This window comes from Lissotriton helveticus, chromosome 5_1, assembly GCF_964261635.1.
Source record: "Lissotriton helveticus chromosome 5_1, aLisHel1.1, whole genome shotgun sequence".
Lineage (NCBI taxonomy): Eukaryota > Metazoa > Chordata > Amphibia > Caudata > Salamandridae > Lissotriton > Lissotriton helveticus.
Window position 1 is genome coordinate 302,652,959 of NC_136065.1, and position 21,928 is coordinate 302,674,886.

Sequence of the window (21,928 nt, forward strand, 5' to 3'; positions counted from 1 at the left end):
CAATACAATACAACAGTCCAGCCCAAACTGCCAGGCCAGGTCCTCCCTGGACTGGAAACAAGCATCCAAGAACCGGTTTCGGACTTTCAGCCCTCATCAGTCAGGATAGCTTGACTCCAGAGGCACGGAGAGCACGGGACCCATGTCTGGGCATACCCGTCCCATTCGGGTGACAAATGCAAAAAGAACAATTGATGGACAGAATGCAGTACAATGTCATACATTTCACCCCAGTACAGAAGCAGTTTGTGCTTATCATCCTGAACAGAGAGCCCAGGATATTCAGGCTATGATACCGATGTTCAGCCTTTATCCTGGATTTCGCGGACTCTGAAGCTGCTGGGATTCATCACCTCCTGCATCCTGCTGGTGACACCTGCCCACTGGCGTATGCAGATCTACAGTGGGACTCAAAGTTCCACTGGGCCAGCATCAGGTAAATCTCGCCGACATGATCCAGATATCGGAGAGAACTGCACAAGATCTGCAGTGGAGGTTAACAAACCACGATTGGGTCAGCAGCAAACCCCTCTCCCTTCCACAACTAGATCTGACAGTAGTGACAGATGTGTCACTCCTGCGATGGGGCAGCCATCTGGGACAAGTGGTGATCAAAGGCCTCCTGTCTCCTGCAAAATCCAGACTCTGCATCAACCCTCTAGAGCTCTGGGCAATTCATATGGGATTAAATGCCTTTCTACCCTCCGTCAAAGGAAAACTAGGGCAGGTTTCATGGACAACACCACCGCCATGTAGTACTACAACAAACAGGGCGGGGTGGGTTCATGTATCCTTTGTCAACTGGCCCTGCGTCTTTGGACATGGCTAGAACGTCACATCATTTTCCTGGTGGCTCAAAACCCGACGGTCTTTCTGAACACCAAGGCGGATGAACTCAGCCTAGTGGATCACAAATGGCGTCTGCATTCTGAGGTGGTACAAGGTTTCTTGCAGCAGTGGGGAAAGCCTTGGTTAGATCTGTTTGCCACTGCCAAGATGCACAATGTCAACAGTTCTGTGCGCTAGAGTTTCCAAGGCAGCTCTCGCTTAGATGCTTTTCGTGTCAAGTAAATATCAGGCCTCCTATACGTCTTTTCGCCCATACCACTCCTGCTCAGAGTTCCCAAGAAGATCAGGAATGACCAGGCCCTAGTCATCCTTGTGGCCCCAGACTGGCGTCAGAGAGTCTGGAATCCTGAGCTGATGAGCATGGCCGTCGGCCCTCTGATCAGGCAGCCCTTTCAGGAGGATCTTCTGTTACAGCAGCAGGTGAGGATTTTCCATCCAAACCCGTCAACACTCTGCCTTCTTGTATTGAGATTTAGTGGTGACAGTTGACAGCCTTCGACCTCTGCCCGAAGTCTGTGATGTTATTCTGGCAGCCAGTCATCCCTCCACCAAAATGGTATATGCTTACCGTTAGGGCAAGTTTGTGGCATTGTGTCCAGAGAAACAGGTTGACCCCTCTTTCTGCTCCCCTTTCTCAGGTTCTTCTCTTTATTCTTTCCCTTGCCTAACAGGACTTTGCTCTGGGCACCTTTCAGCTATCTGAGCCTTTCTGTGGTTGCCTAACCAGTCATCCCTCTTCAAATCCCCTTTTGTACATAGCTTCTTGAAAAGTTTGCAACATATTTATCCTCCTTCTCCCTTTATCATGCCACAGTCGGACCTTAGTCCCGTCCTGACGTTCCTGATGTGCGGCCCCTTTGAGCCCTTGCACAACTGTCCTCTCAGGACTCTTACCAAAACAAGCATTTGCAATGCAATAGGTCTCGCATTAGGAAAGTTTGAGCTATTGGTATTGTAAATGGCAAAGTTTTTATTTATGTTTCTTTTTTTTTTAAATAGCTAAATTAATAGCTTCGTCATTTACAATGCCAATAGTTATAACTTTCGCAAATGTGATACCTATAGCATTTGTAATGCAATATGTTTTGTATTTACAAACCGCGAGAGGACAAAAAAAGCTCCGGACCACCGCCTCCTCCCAGGCCTTCAAAAGGGACCTCAAAGTTCTCCTCCTCCAGAGACACCTCCAAAAGTAATTCACGTCCTCTTGCTATTTGTGAGGAAGACTTCCCACTACTGATAATTTCTACTTTCCATGACCATGGAAGTGCCTTCCCAGTGTATGCCTGTGATTGGAGGGTCTGCCTTTTTGCAGTATTTTCCATGTACTGGTGTTCGGTGCCCTTTTGTAACATGCACACACCACTCTGCCCTTGCAACACACGGCTGCTACCTCTCACATGTCTTTGCCTTTGATACTTGCACAAGTGCCACCTTGCCCATGTAACGCTTGTTCTATTACCTTATGTAAGTAACGTATGTTTTTGCAACCTGTTCTTTTGTAATGTTTCTCATTATGTTTCATTTCTGTTCCTAATGTGAAGCGCTCTGACGCCTTCGGGTAAAGTCTGCGCTATATAAAAATGCATAAATACATAAATAAATAAATACCGCCTTCGGGTAAAGTCCGCGCTATATAAAAATGCATAAATACATAAATAAATAAATACCGCCTTCGGGTAAAGTCCGCGCTATATAAAAATGCATAAATAAATAAATAAATAAATACCGCAAATCAAACATCCTCGTCACTCTGCCGGCCTGCGACCAGGAAGTCAGGCAGGCCGGCGCGACAACCGGAAACAGGAAGTAGGAGGGCGGGAGCCTACCCCGCCTTCCACGGAAGAGCCGCGATTGTTTGGAGCACCGGAGCAGGCAGGAGCCTACCCTGCGCCCCGGTGCCGAAGGAGGGAAGAAGAGTCCTGCTGCCGGGCCCTGCAGCTGAGGAGAGCCGCCGCACGAAGGAAGCCGGTGAGTGGGTTGCTGAGCTGCGGGGGGGTGGGGGGGGAAGAATGTGTGTGCGCGTGCGCGTGCGTGGGGGGGGCGGGCTGTGTATGTGTGTGTGCGTGCGTGCATGTGTGTGTATGTGTCTTGGAGTGCGTGTGTGTGACTGTGGGGGAGGGGGTGTGTGTGTGAGCGAGTGTCTGTCTGCGCGCGCATGTGTACGGCGCGGGACGCGACGTGCGCGCACACGAATCCAGGAGAAAAAGCTCGTACACCCTCTTGTCCTCCTTCCCCCCAGACTAATCGCTATACGTCTCCAGCTGGACACATGCATCCTTGCGGATGCATTGCCAGCGAGACCCAAAAATGACCTTCCTGGTGGCAACAACATCTGTCTGGAGGGTCAGGGGCTTCAGACTTTATCACTTAAGCCTCCATACCTGAACATATACCCAGACAAGCTGGGTCTACGAACTAGAGCTTCCTTTGTGCGAAAAGACATCACTCTCTTTCATGTTGGCCAGTCCATCACTCTGCCTACTTTTTATGATACGCCACATACGATTAAGGAAGAGGAGGAATTTCACTGACCGGACACAAAACGAGCGTTGTCGTTCTACCTTGACCACACGAAAGAATTTTGGGTGGACAACCAACTCTTGGTGGGGTATGTCAGAGCAAAGAAGGGAAAGGCTGTGCAGAAATGGACCATCTCCCGATGGATTGTGCTCTGCATTAAAATATGCTACACAATGGCCAAGAAGCAACCTCTTGAGGGTTTGTATGCTCATTCCTCCAGAGTCAAGGCTCAGACTACTGCATTAGCATGAGAAGTCCTGGTCCTGGACATCTTCCAGGCATCAACCTGGGCTTTCTTGCACATGTTCACAAAACACTACTGCCTAGAACTTTGTCCGTTCAGTCCTGCAGGACTTTTGATGTGAAATTGTTTCACAGACCCACCTCCAGGGAGGTATTGCTGGGTATCTATTCTAAGTTAACCACTTGGCTGCTAAGGGGTTTTCCCCTCCTGTGCTACAGATTTATGTTCCCCATTATACATGACGAGTTGACCTTGTCATGAGCACAGATTCATTGTGCCTCATGACGAGTTCACCTTGTCATTAGCATGCAAGTGGTTAAGGAGTCTGAAGCTAGACGTCTCTATCAAAAGGCACAAGTTCCTTACCCTCTGTAGCGCCTTATCTGGTAGAGACTATCTAACCCATCCTACCCTCTCTGTGAACGGATTTCTAGGGACAGAGCTTTCCACCTCTCAGGGCCCTAGTTTTCCCCACCATTGGTCAGTGTTCTTTGTTGTCCGTGCTCCTAGCATCAAAACTCGTGAAAAGTAACTGACATCAGTGCGCTGGGTTGGTGCATATATAAACACCGCACATGTCACTTCTGGGGCGGATGACACCACGCAAAGCCGATCACTGCCAATTACCGGCACACAGGGGTACTTGCTCACTAAAATGTTTCAGATCCAGTCTGGTGCCTGGGGATAATTCTAAGGTAAGGAATCTGCAACTAGATAGCGTCTCTACCAGATAAGGCACTACTGAAGTTAAGTAACTCGTCCATTATTAACCAAAAAAGGGGACTTGCCAGCGATTGTAATCCCTCAGCCCTGCGAGATAGGTAGGGAGAACAGAAATATGTTGAAGTTGAAGAAGCAGATATGAGATTGCGGAAAGCTCATACATAGAAGGCTCTAACAGGTTTAGTGTGATAGCATTATTTTTAGAGAAGCACTTTCTGCTCATGTCTGACAGTGTGGAAATTTCCCCACCAGTCGTAAAGGAAGGAGAACAAGGCAAAAGAAAATAGGTGAAATTACAAAATAAATCATGATGAATGGCATGTAGGGTAAAAAGTAACAGAAAATATGAAGAAAAGGGTAGAAATGAGTGACAGGCACTACACTGCAAATATACATGCATCAAAGAGTACCCACTATTCTACTGGCCATTCATACTCACGACAGTTTCTTAAGGCAGCTGATTGTGAAAGAGCCCACGTAGCGGTCAGGGAAGCTGAAATCCAGTAGCTCTAGAGCACTGAGCACAGACACCTCCTTCCAAGACTGCATCAGATACACCATCTGCAAAGTAAGAAAGTTAGTGTATGCATGGATACAGCATAATGTGCAAGACAAACTACCTAAAATGAATGAATGCACAGATAGCTTTATAAAAATTCACTCTGGTGAGTATGCTTGTGGCTACAGACTGCAACGGTGTTCCATCTCATTTACCCTGCTTTATTTGTGTCATTGCTACATAAGTAGTATGATGCTGTATGCAGTGATGAGGGACACTTGGAATGTTGGTCTGGCAGCCATGCCAGATGAGAAGAAAGGCTGAACAGTGAACTGTAGATATATACTTGTAACTTTCAACAGAAACGTGATGTTATTGCACCTACTCTGTACTATAAATAAAAAATCAACTTGTTTGTACTGTGAAGTCGCAGCTGGTTATTGCGTACAAGGAGCTTTGCTACACTGGTGATGAGGATGGGATTCAAACCCATATGTGAAAAGCACAGCAAAATGGGCGAAAACTGGAGGCAGGCAAGATGGCCACTCCACTTGGAGGATCAGACTGAGTGCTGCGTTTTGGGCCCTTGGTGACAGTTGAGGATGCTAAATAGCTTGGGGAGCAGAAACTGTTGGTGACCAAAGGGATCGGTTTCAAGGTGGTAGAGAAGCTACTGCGGTGCTTCGAAACGTAGATGTGAGCAGCCCGGGCAACATTAGTACCAAGAGCCTACTGCGAGGAGGGCTTGGGGCCCTTCTGCACTTGCAGTTGGTGGGGCAACCTTCCAGGACATGTCTGGCTTCGGTTTAACCTGGATCTGCAACTCAAGTAGGTATTCTGATCTAGCTTGAGAGCAGTAGTAGGCAAGGCAAAGGGGGGACTCGAAGAGAGGCAGCTTTTATTGACAGCCCAGGTACGAGCATAGCAGCCTGTTGATTGTGGAGCAGAGGAGATGCAAATCTAGAGGACAGCATAAGGATTAGTGCTCTTGTTATGGGACAGAAAGCCATAATAGGAGCATAACAGAAGAAAGTAAGCAAGAAATCAAAAAATACATCACTGCAGTAGAGACAAAATGGGAATCGATTAAGGTTATGGTAGGAAGATAGTGCAGGCAGTATTTACAAAAGCACGAGTAGCATGGAGGGGCATGCAAAACACTGTGAGGTGTTCAGACGCACAGTAACAGATCAATGTTCCTCACAGACCACAATCTTGGGATGCCAGAACATTATATGAGGGTGGACAATTTCAGTGAACTGGGTTTTTTACCAACTGCTGTTGACACACACTTACTGGAATTGGCAGATGCCTTTTTTTAAAGAACGCTTCACTCTCCCAAAGGAAAAAGGGTGCATTGGTACCCACAGCTTACAAACTCCCCTCAAGAGCACCAATGTGAAAACATACTTAGAATGTGGGACTATCATTGTAACACTCGAGGATCTTGGCGTCAGAGAAGTGATTCTATATAAGGAAGCTTCCTTAATCCCTCAGAGATGCTCTACAGCCACAGAGTAAATCTTTTTATTTTTTTCTTGACTTTGGTGCAGAGACTCTGCAGAAGAAACACAAATGGCAAGTGATCCACAGAGATATTTTGGAGATTGTTGTAAGAGCTGGTGAATGGGATCATACAAGGCTCAGGGTCTGGTACAAACACAAGAAGTATATATTCTCTCATGTGGAAGCAGGGTAATCATTTTTGGATGGACACACATCAAATATTTAATTGTATAGTAGAGGTGCAACCTGAGACCTGGCATTTGCCATGAGTTTAAAAGTTCATCGCTAGATGTACCGTTTGGTGCTAAAGAACAAGTTACTTACCTTCGGTAACGCTTTTTCTGGTGAATACAGTATCTGCCTGTGGATTCCTCACCATGTGAATATCCCCTGCGCCAGCAGCATTCGGAAATTTTTGTAGCTCTCTACGCCGACGTGGACAACGTCACAGAGGCACGGCTCCGCTCGCGACCTCGCTGATGTCACCGGAGCCATAAGCAAGCCTCGTCGGCATGATGACGTCACACGGACACACGGACGGACCGACATCAATATGTACAGTATACATAGTACACAGGATTTGAAACAATACACACAGTGTAAAAACAATTCAGAAAAACACTTCCATTAAAAGTACAATTAAAGAATATCAACATTGTAGGTATACAAGGGTGGACAACGGGGAGGCGGGTGGGTCAGTGAGTAATCCACAGGCAGATACTGTATCCACTAGAAAAAGCGTTACCGAAGGTAAGTAACTTGTTCTTCTGATGGACACATCTGCCAGTGGATTCCTCACCTTGTGAATAGAATAACACAGCAGTCCCACTCCCGGAGGAGGGTGTCCACCCTTCTATACCAAGAAATCCTGTAGGACAGAGAGCGCAAAGTGACCGTCCCTCCTCACTTCGGAATCTAAGCAGTAATGCTTCGCGAAAGTGTGGAGGATGGCCCAAGTTGCCGCTCTACAAATGTCCTCAAAAGGAACACCTCTAGATAAGGCATATGTAGAAGACTTTGCCCTGGTAGAATGTGCTCTTAAACCCTCTGGAGGTTCCTTACCGGCCAAAGAATAACAAATCTTGATGCACAAGACAATCCATCTGGAAAGTGTGCGCTTGTGCTCCGCTCTGCCTTTTCTGCAGCCAGCAAAGCCCACGAAGAGCTGGTCATCCACACAATAGTCTTTAGTTCTATCAAGGTAGAAGCTCACCGCCCTCTTTGGGTCCAAGCGGTGATGTTGCTCCTCCTCCTTGGAAGGGTGAGGGGGAGGATAGAAGGAAGGAAGGGTAATGGACTGCCCCAGATGGAAGGGAGTTACCACCTTAGGCAGAAAAGCAGTCCTGGTCCCGAGTACCATTCTTTCAGCATGAATGGTAGAGAATGGGGATTTCCAACTCAGAACTTGAAGCTCACTTACCCTCCTTGCCGAGGTAATGGCAACTAATGAACAAGTTACTTACCTTCGGTAAGGCTTTTTCTGGTAGATACAATATCTGCCTGTGGATTCCTCACCTTGTGAATATCCCCTTGTGTTAGCAACATTCGGAAATTCTTTTTGTAGCTTCGCGCCGACGTGGACGTCATAGAGACACGGCATCGCACGCGACTCCGCTGACGTCACCGACGCCTACAATAGGCCCAAACCGGCGTGATGACATCAGTTCCGCCCTTTTTTCCGTTCCTTCGAGGCATACGGACGGACCAATGACAGTAGACATATACACAGTATACGCAGTACAAATATCAAGGTAACACACACAGTGTGAAGCAAATGCAATAAAACATTTGAAATAAACAACTCCTTGACAATAAAATAAATACATTACAGAAACTCTGGTATAGAAGAGTGGACAACGGGGAGGCGGGTGGGTCAGTGAGGAATCCACAGGCAGATATTGTATCTACCAGAAAAAGCGTTACCGAAGGTAAGTAACTTGTTCTTCTGATATATACATCTGCCGTGTGGATTCCTTACCTTGTGAATAGAGTCCCACAGCAGTCCCCACTCCCGGAGGAGGGCGTCCACTCTTCTAAACCAGGAAATCCTGGAGGACAGAGCGCGCAAAATGGCCGTCCCTCCTCACTTCGGAATCCAAGCAGTAATGCTTCGCGAAAGTGTGGAGGGAAGACCAAGTTGCCGCTCTACAAATATCCTCTACAGGAACACCTCTAGCCAATGCTGAGGTTGAAGACTTAGCTCTTGTAGAATGAGCCCTTATACCCTCTGGTGGTTCCTTACCGGCCAAAGAGTAGCAGATCTTTATACAGAGGACGATCCATCTTGACAAAGTTCTTTTAAGGACCGCTCTTCCTCTTTTGCAGCCAGCAAACCCAATGAAGAGCTGGTCATCCAAACGAAAGTCTTTAGATCTGTCCAAGTAAAAGGACACCGCCCTTTTGGGGTCCAGACGGTGCAACCTCTCCTCATCCTTGGAAGGGTGTGGGGGGGGATAAAAGGTAGGGAGGGTAATGGATTGACCAAGGTGGAAAGGAGTAACAACCTTAGGCAGAAAAGCAGCCCTGGTCCTAAGAACCATTCGATCAGCATGAATGGTCAAGAAAGGGAGCTTGTAACTAAGAGCTTGAAGCTCACTTCCCCCTCCTTGCTGAGGTTATTGCAACGAGGAAGACTGTTTTAAGAGTCAAAAGCCTCATAGGACATTTGTGAAGAGGCTCAAAGGGAGCACCCATTAAAAAGGTCAATACAAGATTTAAGTTCCACTGAGGCACAATAAAAGGAGTAGGAGGGAACTTATTTGTGAGGCCCTTCAAAAACCTTAAAACTACAGGAGATTTAAAAAGAGATGGCTGGTCAGGCAAGCAGAGAAATGCCGACAGCGCAGAAAGATAGCCCTTAACTGTGGCAACAGCAAGTCCTTGCTGCGCCAGAGAAAGGGCAAACTGGAGAACATCGGACAAATGGGCTCTCAAAGGGTCAATAGATTTCTCCCCACACCACGTGACAAATTTTGACCATCTATAAGAATAGATGGACTTAGTGGAGTCACGCCTGGCTGACAAGATGACATCCACCATGTCAGGCGGGAGAGAAAAGGAATTCAGGTTGCCCCGTTCAATCTCCAGGCATGAAGGTGTAATGTCTGGAGGTGGGGGTGTAGAACCTGCCCCTCCATCTGAGAGAGGAGGTCTGGCCTGAGAGGGAGACGGAGCGGCGGGTGAGAGGAGAGATGGAGAAGATCTGTATACCACACCCTTCTTGGTCAGTCCGGGGCGACCAATATGACTTGGGCCTGGTCTTGGCGAATCTTCCTCAGAACCCGAGGAATCAAAGGTATGGGAGGAAACGCGTAAAGGAGTTGATTTCCCCAACTCAACTGAAACGCGTCCGCCAAGGCTCCTTGCATCGGGTACTGGAGACTGCAGAATGACAGGCAGTGAGCATTCTCGCGAGTGGCGAAAGACGTGACGAACCACCTCCGGGTGAAGCCTCCACTTGTGGTCGGCGGAGAACTGCCGACTGAGACTGTCTGCACGAACGTTCAGAACTCCTGACAGATGATTTGCCATCAGACAAATCTGATGGTCCTGAACCCAGGACCAGAGATGCAGAGCCTCTCTGCAGAGACACTGTGACCCCACTCCTCCCTGTTTGTTGATGTACCACATCGCGGTAGTGTTGTCCGTCAGGACCTGGACCGAACGACCGCAAAGGGAAGGGAGGAAGGCCTTGAGCGCCAAACGTATCGCCCGCAATTCTAGAAGGTTGATGTGAAGCAACCTTTCCTCTGGAGACCAAAGACCCTTGACCTCCAGATCCCCCAGATGAGCATCCCACCCTAGAGTGGATGCATCCGTTATTACTGTGGCCACCGGAGGAGGCAACTGAAAAGGCTTCCCCTGAGACAGGTTGCCTTCCACACCCCACCAAGATAGATCCGCCGCAGCTTCTCTGGAGATCCTCACTGACTCCTTGAGATCTCCGTTGTGTTGATACCACTGCCTGCGGAGGCACCACTGGAGCGCCCTCATGTGCCAGCGTGCATGGTTGACCAACAGAATGCATGAAGCCATCAGACCGAGCAGGCGAAGGACCTTCAGGACTGGAACGACCGCTCCATTGTAAAATAAAGGAATCATTTCCTGTATGTCGCGAATCCTTTGAGGAGGAGGGAATGCACGACATACAGTTGTGTCCAGTACAGCACCTATGAACAGGTTGCGCTGGGAGGGCACCAGGTGAGACTTGGGTACATTTATCGAAAAACCCAACCTGTACAACAACTGGGTTGTCTCTCGCAGATGAGGGAGCACTCTCTCTGACGACTCTGCTTTGATCAGCCAGTCGTCCAAATAAGGGAATACAGGAATCCCTGACCTTCTGAGATGCGCCACCACCACTGCCATCACCTTGGTGATGACTCGAGGCGCAGTAGTAAGCCCAAACGGAAGGACCGCAAACTGATAGTGCTGCGATCCCACTGTAAAACGGAGATACTTCCTGTGCGACTTTAGGATGGGATGTGAAAGTACGCATCCTGCAAGTCGAGCGACACCATCCAGTCTTCTTCCAGCAGCGCCTGAAGAACCTGAGCAAGGGTGAGCATCTTGAATTTCTTTTGTTTCAGATAGAGATTCAAGATCCTGAGATCCAGGATTGGACGAAGTCTGCCATCCTTCTGGGAATCAGGAAATACCGGTAGTAGCATCCCTGACCCCTTTCCTGCTCTGGGACCACCTCTATCACACCCTTTCTTAACAGAGTCTGAACTTCCTCCTGTAGGAGCAACAGATGTTCCTCTGAGCAATATCCCTGGCAAGGAGGGTAATTGGGAGGGAATTCCTGAAAGGGAAGGGCATACCCATTTTCTACGAGATTGAGAACCCAAAGATCTGATGTAACCGATTCTCAATCCCGTAGAAAGTGGGTAAGCCGACCCCCCACCGGACCCGCATGATCCTGAATGGCGGATCTAGGGCTGCTTTTCTGTGGCTGGGGGGTTGGAGGAGGTGGAGGAGGAAGACGCTTGACGCCCTCGAGGACGTGCCCTTTGCTTTCCCCTGTATGACCTATACAAGGTATTTTGCTGCTGCTGCTGCTGACCTTGTCTATAGGTACGAAAAGAAGAGCGTCCAAAACCTCTGAACTTTCTGGTCGTTGAACCTCTTACTTGAAGACCAAGAGATCTAGCAGTTGCTCTGCTGTCTTTAAACCTCTCTAAGGCTGTATCTGCCTTCTTGCCAAAGAGTCCAACTCCATCAAATGGTAGATCTAACAGTGCAGACTGCACATCCGCAGAAAAATCCGAGGATTTCAGCCAAGCTGATCTTCTTGTGGCAACCGCAGTGCCCATGATCCGTGCCACAGAATCTGCAGTATCTAGACCGCTCTGGATAACTTGACGAGCTGCCGCTTGAGTATCAGATAACACCTCCTCAAAGTCACCCCTGCAGTCTTCTGGAACCTTTGGAATCAACAAACGCATTGAGTCCATAAGTGCGTGCTCATACCTCACCATGAGACAAGTGGCATTCGTTGACTTTAACGCCATACTTGCGGAGGAGAACGTTTTCTTGGCCACTTGATCTTGTTTCTTGGCCTCCTTGTCACCAGGCACTTGGGGAAAAGCACCAACCGACTTTTTAGAGCACGCAGCCTGAATCACCAGGCTTTCAGGAGAAGGGTGAGATGATAAAAAGGCAGGGTCTTCGGGAGCCACCCTATATCTCCTCGCCACACTTTTTGAGACAGCAGGAGCAGAAAGAGGCTTTTTCCACACCTCCATAATAGGTTCAGTTAACGCGTCATTAAATGGGAGTAACGGCTCCACAGATGAGCTTGGTGAATGGAGTAGTTCTGTAAGCAGATTTGACTTAAACTCAACAGTTGGTAATGTCAAACCTAAAGGTCCTGCTGCCTTCCCCATTACCACGTGATATGGCTGGACATCCTTTGAAGGCGTATCCGGACCTGATGGCAACTCCCACTCTGGGGAAAAATCAAGGCCACTAGCATCAGCCAGCTCTTCGAAACAATCCTCATCCAGTTCACCTTCCTCCAAGTCTGGGTGAGATTCGTAATACCTCCGTTTCTCCAGGAGGCGTTGTGCTTCCCTCCTGGACCTCTCTTTAACACACGGATCGGAGTCGGATCCACCACCGACTCCGACGGAGCCGACGTCGGTACAGAATCCGAAGGCTTAGATGGATGCTCCAAAGACCTGCTTGGAGCGGGCGACGCCGGTACCGGAGTCATCGACTTTGGTCGAGCCGGCCACGACCTCGGCGGAGCCGGGTACTGCCACAGCGGTGTCGGGGCTGGCATATACGGCATGAAAGGTGCCGGGGCATAAGAGTGTGGAACACCCAAATTAAATGCCATTGGACCCATGGGACCGGAAGGTGCACCAGAGGAGTACCATGGTCTCGAGAATACACCATACATAGCGTTCAGGAACGCTGATGGATCCTGACCTGGTGCAGGAAAAGGTGGATGATCACCCTCAGGCTGATCTCGAGGCAGATTCGAATCCGGCTCTTCAACAAGCGCCGATTCTTCTTCCTCATTAGGAACTTCTTCTACCTCTTCTTGAGCCGGAGACGGCATCGGAGTCGGATTGGTAACCGGAGTCGGAGATTGAACTTGTGACTCCGAAGGCGAGGCCTCACCTTCCCGATCCGAAGCCTCTTGAGGTGGGATCACCTTCGATCTAACCTTTATGGGAGACCTCGACTTCGAGCCCGACTTCTCACCCGAATGACGTCGAGACTCATGCCTCCTTTTCTTGTGCTTCTTATGCGATCTCGAAGCATGATCCGACGAGGACTTCGAAGCCGATGCCTCTCGAGATCTTGATCTTGATTTTGACCTCGACCTCCTCGAGCGGGATCTTGAAGTCTTCCTTCCTTTATCGGCTTTCAGCTTCGCTACTAGAAGTTTGGTCTCCCTCTCTCGTAGGGCCTTTGGGTTCATTTTCCGGCACAACGAACATGCATCCACGTCGTGGTCGGAGCTTAAACACCAAATACAGTCCTGGTGTAGGTCCGTAATGGACATCATTTTCCCGCACTCTCTGCAGGGCTTAAATCCAGTCTTCTTTGTCGACATTCTAGGGAGACAAAGAGGCACGAGAACAAGGAAAACGAAGAAAACAAGGTAACAGAGCTACCAAAAGCTACTGAATATCCCGAAACCGTTAACGTCGACGACGCAGAAAAAAGGGAACTGATGTCATCACGCCGGCGTGGGCCTATTGTAGGCGTCGGTGACGTCAGCGGAGTCGCGTGCAATGCCGTGTCTCTATGACGTCCATGTCCACGTCGGCGCAAAGCTACAAAAAGAATTTCCGAATGTTGCTGACACAAGGGGATATTCACAAGGTGAGGAATCCACACGGCAGATGTATCTATCACAAAATACTGTCTTAAAAGACAACAGTCTCGAGGGGCACTTATGCAAGGGCTCGAAGGGAGAACCCATCAAATAGGTTAAGACAAGATTTAAGTCCCATTGAGGCACAATAAAAGGAGTGGGCGGATATTTGTTGGTAAGGCCCTTAATAAAACGCGAAACAATGGGTGATTTAAACAAGGATGGCTGATCCGGCAAGCAAAGGAATGCCGACAAAGCCGATAAATAGCCTTTCACAGTAGCCACAGCAAAACCCTGCTGAGCTGAAGAAAGAGCAAACTGGAGGATGTTGGATAAACGAGCCCTAAAGGGGTCCATAGACTTCTCTCCACACCAGGATATAAATTTAGACCATCTATAATAGATAGACTTGGTGGAGTCACGCCTGGCCGATAGAATGACATCCACCACATCAGGTGGGAGAGAAAAGAAATTCAGGTTGCCCCGTTCAATCTCCAGGCATGAAGGTGTAAGGTCTGGAGGTGGGGGTGTAGAACCTGCCCCTGAGACTGCGAGAGGAGGTCTGCCCTGAGAGGGAGACGGAGCGGAGGGCACGAGGAGAGGTGGAGAAGATCTGTGTACCACACCCTTCTTGGCCAATCCGAGGCGATCAATATAACTCGGGCCCAGTCTTGACGTATCTTCCTCAGAACCCGAGGAATCAAGCGTATGGGAGGAAATGCGTAAAGGAGTCGCAAGCCCCAACTCAACTGAAACGCATCCCCCATTGCTCCTTGCATCGGATACTGGAGACTGCAGAATGACGGGCAGTGAGCGTTCTCGTGAGTGGCAAACAGGTCCACCTGAGGAGATCCCCATGTCCGAAAGACATGACGAACTACCTCTGGATGAAGCCTCCACTCGTGATCGGCTGAGAACTGCCGACTGAGACGGTCTGCACGAACGTTCAGTACTCCGGCCAGATGATTTGCCACCAGACAAATCTGATGTTCCTGAACCCAGGACCAGAGACGCAGAGCCTCTCTGCATAGACACTGCGACCCCACTCCTCCCTGTTTGTTGATATACCACATCGCGGTGGTGTTGTCCGTCAGGACTTGAACCGACCGACCGCAAAGGGAAGGGAAGGGAGGAAGGCCTTGAGTGCTAGACGTATTGCCCGCAATTCCAAAAGGTTGATGTGAAGAAACCTTTCTTCTGGAGACCAAAGACCATTGACCTCCAGATCCCCCAGATGAGCACCCCACCCTAGAGTGGATGCATCCGTTATCACTGTGGCCACCGACGGAGGAGTTTGAAAAGGCTTTCCTTGAGACAGATTGCCTTCCATTCCCCAGCAAGACAGATCCACCGCAGCTTCTCTGGAGATCCTCACTGACCCCCGAGATCCCCTTGGTGTTGATACCACTGCCTGCGGAGGCACCACTGGAGTGCCCTCATGTGCCAGCGTGCATGGTTGACCAACAGAATGCAAGAAGCCATCAGACCGAGCAGACGAAGGACCTTCAGGACTGGAACAACCGCTACATTGTAAAATAAAGGAATCATTTCCTGTATGTCGTGAATCCTTTGAGGTGGAGGGAATGCACGACATACAGTTGTGTCCAGTACCGCACCTATGAACAGGTTGCGCTGGGAGGGCACCAGGTGAGATTTGGGTACATTTATCGAAAAACTCAACCTGTGCAACAACTGAGTTGTCTCTTGCAGATGATGGAGCACTATCTCCGGAGATTCTGCTTTGATCAGCCAATCGTCCAGATAAGGGAATACTGGAATCCCTGACCTCCTGAGATGTGCAGCCACCACAGCCATCACCTTGGTGAAGACTCGAGGCGCAGTAGTAAGACCAAACGGTAGAACCGCAAACTGGTAGTGTTGCGATCCCACCGTGAAGCGGAGGTACTTTCTGTGCGACTTCAGAATGGGTATATGGAAATAAGCATCCTGCAAGTTGATTGACACCATCCAGTCTTCTTCCATCAGCGCCTGAAGAACCTGCGTAAGAGTGAGCATCTTGAACTTCTCCTGCTTTAGGTAAAAGTTCAAGATCCTGAGATCCAGGATTGGACGAAGTCTGCCATCCTTCTTGGGAATCAAGAAATACCGGGAGTAGCATCCCTGGCCCCTTTCCTGCTCCGGAACCACCTCTATCACACCCTTTTTAAACAATGCTTGTACTTCTTCCTGTAGGAGCAACAGGTGGCTCTCCAAGCAAAAACCTTGGCAAGGAGGGTAATTTGGGGGAAATTCCTGAAAGGGAAGAGCATACCCATTGTTTACATGATTGAGAACCCCAAGATCTGATGTAACCGATTCCTAATCCTGTAGAAAATAAGTAAGCTGACCCCCCACAGGACCCTCATGATCCAGAATGGTGGATCTAGGGCTGCTTTGCTCTTGTAGGCGGGGGGTGGGTAGAAGAGGAAGAAGTGGAGGAGGAGGAGGCTTGACGTCCACGAGAACAACCCCTTTGTCTGCCTCTGTAGGACCTGTACAAAGGATTATGCTGCTGCTGTTGCTGCTGGGTCTGCTTATAGGTACGAAAATTAGACCTTCCAAAACCCTTGTACCTTTTGGCGACAGAGCCTCTAGTTTGCAAACCCAAAGATCTTGCTGTTGCTCTGCTATCCTTAAACCTTTCCAAAGCAGCATCAGCTTTCTTTCCGAAAAGGCCTTTGCCATCAAAAGGCGAATCCATCAGAGCAGCCTGAACATCCGCAGAAAATCAAATATAACGCCAAATCAAACTCCAAAATTCGGTGAATTTCGGCGTTTGCGAATCGCAAACGGCGTTTTGATATGTAGGTGCCACTTAGCAAATAAGGAATCGCAAAAATTGTGATTCCTTATTTTGCTTATAGCATTTAAGGAATCGCAATTTTGTGATTCCTTAAATGCTATGTAGGGGTGCTTTAAAAATCGCGATTTTTGCATAAGGAATCGCAAAATACCACCTACTTCAAGTAGATGGTATTTTGCGAATTCCTTAAAAAATGCATTTTTAAAAAAAATTCAAAGTGCCATGTGGCGCACAGACATGTCCTTAGGGCATGTATGTGCGCCACATGTACTTACAGGCACATTCCAGGGGTGCAACAGGTGTCCTTTGGACACCCTGGCACCCTTGGAATTGCGATTCTCAAATTGCGATTTTCTCATAGAAAATCGCAATTTGAGAATGTACCCCCATTCATTTCTATGGGTCAGAGGCCCATAGGAATGAATGGGACACTCATTCCCTAATTACGATTCGCAATTTGCTAATCGCAATTAAGGAATGTTAGAGATTTGCAAAAAAATTGCAAATTATAACCTACATTCCATTTTGCAATTCTCAAATAGCGATTCCTTAAAAATCGCTATTTGAGAATTGCAAAATGGAAATTACCTACATATGCCCCCAAGTGTCTTCTGTGAATGCCAAAATGGTAGTAAGTTTAGGATTTTGTCTTAAGTTAGTTCTGTGAATCAGGCCCAATGACTCTATGACCTCCTCCTAGAGCACGAGCATATGGACGTAGAGGAGCTTCGTATGCATTTGTTGTACTTCTTCCTCGACTGAGACCAACCTTACTTCTTGTGTTCTGTGACTTGGAGCTCAGCCTCTCCTTCCCTGAAGGCCTTTGGGTACATCTGGGTTGAATGGCTTTGATTCTCACACGGGCGGCCCAACATGAAACCTGTCATCTTTGCAGGACATTTCTGCACACTGACAAAGTTGAAAATGTAAGAATATGGTGGAAACTTAAATTGGTAAGAGGGGAGCTCCAGGTCTGCTTCTTTGGTTTTGGTTAAAGAGAAACTGACCTCAGCATACAGGGGTGGCATCATAATGCAACTGTGTGTCATCATGACCCGAGGTCAGTAGCACCATCTTTTGGAGCGTCAGCACTATTACGAGAGTTTGTGATATCAGTCTGATACCTAGGGATATCCATAAGGTTTGAAATCTGTGTTTAGAAGTATCCATCACTCCTGGACAAACTTGGTGTAATTCCATATATGAGTAATAATGTATTAAAAAAAAATACAAAAACTAAATCAAAGGAGCAATACAACATATTAGCCTTGTCCTGAGTAGTGTAATAAGACCCAGAAGACCTTTTGATGAGAGAGTACATTAGATCTCTTTTGATCAGGTGGAATACTAGTTCACATGAGGCAGCTAGAAACCAGGAACCATCATGGAGAAGACTCATAAGGGGTCAATTGTTTTAGCTAATTCTGATAGTATTTCATCTGACATCTTTGATCACCATATCAATTTATTCTTTCTTTTTCTTGGTTTCCTTGTGCTCTGAGTCTTTTTTACTTTGTCTTTTTGTTACCTGAATTCCATGAATGGAGATATGTTTGCACCGCAATAATATGTGATTGCAGCAGATCAAAAGTTAATGGTGAACACATCTGGTAAAACACCTTCCTGCTTCTCTATTCTTCACAGAAAGAGAAAAGAGCAACTGAATGAAAATCTTTAATTTAAGTCATGAGATATATCTATATTGTGTGGTGCTCAGTGCTTTTCTAATACGAGCCAGTGTCACAGTAGCATATTCTTTGTCTCCAGATACCAAGTAAGGACTGGGATAATAAATGTAATAGTAACATCTTATGTATGCCTATTCCTGCTCTACCGGGTTAGAGGCAGAGGCTGCTAAAAAATGTATATGTATGCTGTTAGCCATGGGATCACACTGGTAACAAAAATCTCTGCTTAAGTACAAAAAAGTAGCTAAACTTGTAAAAAAAAGTCATGAAATGCGGGATGCCTTGTTGTTTTGCTTGGGCAGTTTACACCATAAATTATGTTTATTTTACATTGTTAGGCTATGCCGATGTGATTTTGTTGCTTACATGGCTGAAGTGGGTCACATTGGGAGTGTCCATCAGGGAAAAGTGCTTAGAAGTAGAGAAATAACATACACTACTTTAAGACCGTAAGGCACCAAAGCAGTACGGGTGCAGCAAAATACTGCATTTTTCAGTCTCTACTGAAAAGCAAATATTCCCTTTGGTGGTGTTTTATCAGTTATAATCTGTTTGAACTGAAAACCAAAAACCCTATCCATATTATACAGCCGCAAAGCTACTGCGACACAAAGAGCAGCATCTTGGAGACAGAGGAGCAGTTTTTTGGCCATTCATGCATAGTATTTTAGCCAAACAAATGCATATCTCAGTCGCATAGGGCTCCATGTCACCTGGCTGACGTCCTCATGCCGGTTCCACTTGGTGATCAGGAGGAGCTTGGACAGAGCTTCGGGATATTGATCACGGATTTCATGACGTAGCTTCCACATCAGGTCCTTCTCGTGCTCGTACAGTTCAATAGGTCCCTTCTTCTCCAAAATATCCTTCAGAACCAGCTGCTGCTTACATGTAAGATAAAACAAGAAATAATGTATCCTTGTCAAAATGTAGCTTTTAGGCATGGAGAATGAACGTTAATGGTGCACTCTCTTTCCATTCATAGTGTTCTAGAAGAATTTGTTATGCAATGCTAGTGGGTTGTCCCTCACAGTAGTAGGTGGAAGAAAGGTGTGACCAAGGCATCATATGACCATAAGAGGGGTTATCCTCTCCCTATATCCTTCCAACAATGCAGAGATCAGGTATGTGAGCCGAGGTAAGTGCACTCTGTGTTCTTATTCAAGTGACGAACAGTGTACATTACTTAAAAAGGCATTCTTTGCCACTAACTGCACAGTTTTAAAGGGATATGTTCTGTGATTGTATGGAGCTTTCTCTTTGTACTTAAAGATATGAAAAGCTCAGGTCTGTCCCCCAGGGGAATATTCTCCCTCTATCCTTAAAGCACTGTTTTAATCAGTTATAGGACAGCTAGTGATATCCTCTTCTTGTAACTAAACACATGTGGAACGCATGGGTGCGTAACCATAGGTGTCTGCTGCTGGTCTACCTTAAAAACATGATAGGATACGTCACGTGAAAGTAGAAGGCTTACCTGGGTCTAAGACACAGGAAAAGGCTTTGGTTTTATAAGGAGTCATTTCTTACCTGTAACTCCAGTTCTGTAGTAGGGGTATCTCTGTTATATTCATAATCTTGTGAATAGTCCCGCCCATGTGCGTGGACCCCGGAGCAATGAAAATAGTCTCTTAAGTTGTCTTCTTCTGCAGTCCTGCTTAGACACTTAAGAGAAAATCAAAGACAAATAATGCAGCCTAAAACTACAAGGCTACATTGGCCAGCACTTCGTCTCGAAGTGAAAAATAATATTAAATTTTACACACTTTGTTAAGTTTCACACCTAGAGAAACTCCCCTTCACAAAAATCCTTTGTCATGATAGAGAGGAAGGGTTGGACAGACAAGCCCCATAGGCTGCCATTATGTAACTGGAAAAGGGATACCGTGCCTTTAAGGAACTCTCCAGAGACCCTTGGTATCGCAGGATGCACAGCCAAAGGCAAGTTACTTTCAGTTCTTTATTGAAAGTGTATCAAGCCAGGCCTGTAGCATTCAGTACATTATCGTTTCATCCACCGGGAAGGAGGGCGGGTGCTTATGACTATAACAGAGATACCCTACTACAGAACTAGAGTTACAGGTAAGAAACTACTTCTTCTGTAGAAGGGGATCTCTGTGTATAGTCCTAATCTTGTGAATAGAATGGCAAGCCCATCCCAACAAACCAAACCAGCGGTGGAGGAAACAGACAAAACCACTACTGTGCAAACAGATTTCTCAACGAAGCCTGCCCAACCTGAGCGTCTGCTATGGCATCAGAGTCCAGGCAGTAGTGTTTGGCAAAGGTATGGACCGACTTCCAAGTGGCAGCCCTACAGATATCTGCAATGGGAACATTACGTAGCAAAGACATTGTTGCCGCTTTGCCCCTGGTGGAATGAGCCTCACTCAGGCTTACCCCCTAAGGTCTTGTTAGCCTTTTGGTAACATAACTGGATACAGGACACAATCCACCTAGAGATGGACTGTTTAGAGGCGGCAAAACCCGTCCTGACCGAACCATAATTGACAAACAATTGGTCTGACCTACGAATGTCCTTGGTCTTATCTTAGTAGAATTTCAAAACCCTTCTTACATCCAGGGAATGAAGAGACCTCTCCGCTGGAGAGGAAGGATGTATGTATGTATGTATAGATATTTTTATATAGCGCTTTCTGTCACCCAACGGGCATCCTGGCGCTTAGATAATCATGACATACACGATGTTACCAGCATCCGAAATGGTCTAGTGCAGTGTTCTGGGAAATAGGTAGGTTTTCAGATTTTTCTTAAAAGAGGAAAGATCAGCCATACTCCGCAGGTCCAGAGGAAGAGAGTTCCACAGATTTGCTGCGGTGACCCTGAAGGCACGGCCGCCCATCCTGGAGCGTTTAAACTTTGGAACTGATACCAGATAGGCAGAGGCTGACCGAAGCGGTCTGCCTGGGATGTACCAGGTAAAAAGATTCTGTAATGGAAGTGGGCCTTGCCCATGAAGAGCCCGAAACACCAAACATAGGGCCTTAAAATCAATACGCTGCAGAACTGGCAGCCAATGCAAGTCCTTAAGAGCCTCCGCAGACGAGTCCAGACGGCGGCGTGACAATGCTAGTTTTGCAGCAAAATTCTGCACACGTTGCAGCTTCGCCAATAGACTAACAGGCGCCCCCAGAAGCAGTGCGTTGCAGTAATCAAGACGGCTTAGTATTATGCTTCGCACTACCTCTGGTCTGGCATGAGAAGGGAGCAAAGGTAGAATCTTCCGCAGCGAACAGAGCAGAGCCATGCATGTGGCCACTGTTTTGTTCACTGCTACCTCCAGCTGCAAATTAGAGCTGATCATTACGCCCAGATTACGTACTGACTTAGCAGAAGAGGCAGTCCCTTGGAAATCAGGGGGCCAGAAATCCAATGGTAAAGGCCTAGGGGTACGGTCCGTAGAACAATGTAACACCTCTGTTTTCATGCTATTGATTTGCAGGGAGTTGTTACCCAGCCATGCTGCCGCGGTACTCATACAACGATGGAACACCTCGTGGGAGACCGCCTGCTTGCCTTCAAAGGAGAAGACAAGCTGTGTGTCGTCGGCATAGTTGGTGACCGTAATGCCAAAAGATGTTATTAACGAGATCAGGGGGCGGAGGTAGAGATTAAATAAAATGGGGCTGATGGAAGACCCCTGTGGTACGCCTTGCCCCACCTTCCTGCTGTTAGATTTGAAAGGTGGCAGGGACACCATCTGGTACCTGTGGTCGAGATATGATACCAGCCACTGCAG

The 21,928-nt window shown here is 47.5% G+C and overlaps 1 protein-coding gene across 2 annotated transcripts in view; it reads right to left on the minus strand.

The window, feature by feature from the left end:
• PIK3CD (phosphatidylinositol-4,5-bisphosphate 3-kinase catalytic subunit delta) overlaps positions 1 to 21,928 on the minus strand; it is a 628,820-nt gene that overhangs the window by 290,180 nt on the left and 316,712 nt on the right. For both annotated transcript variants that reach the window (XM_078642291.1, XM_078642292.1), the window contains exons 13-14: positions 18,882 to 19,049; positions 4,779 to 4,900 (exon numbers count right to left, since the gene is read on the minus strand). In XM_078642291.1, the coding sequence (XP_078498417.1) occupies positions 4,779 to 4,900; positions 18,882 to 19,049 (290 nt within the window). The remainder of the gene's footprint in view (positions 1 to 4,778; positions 4,901 to 18,881; positions 19,050 to 21,928) is intronic.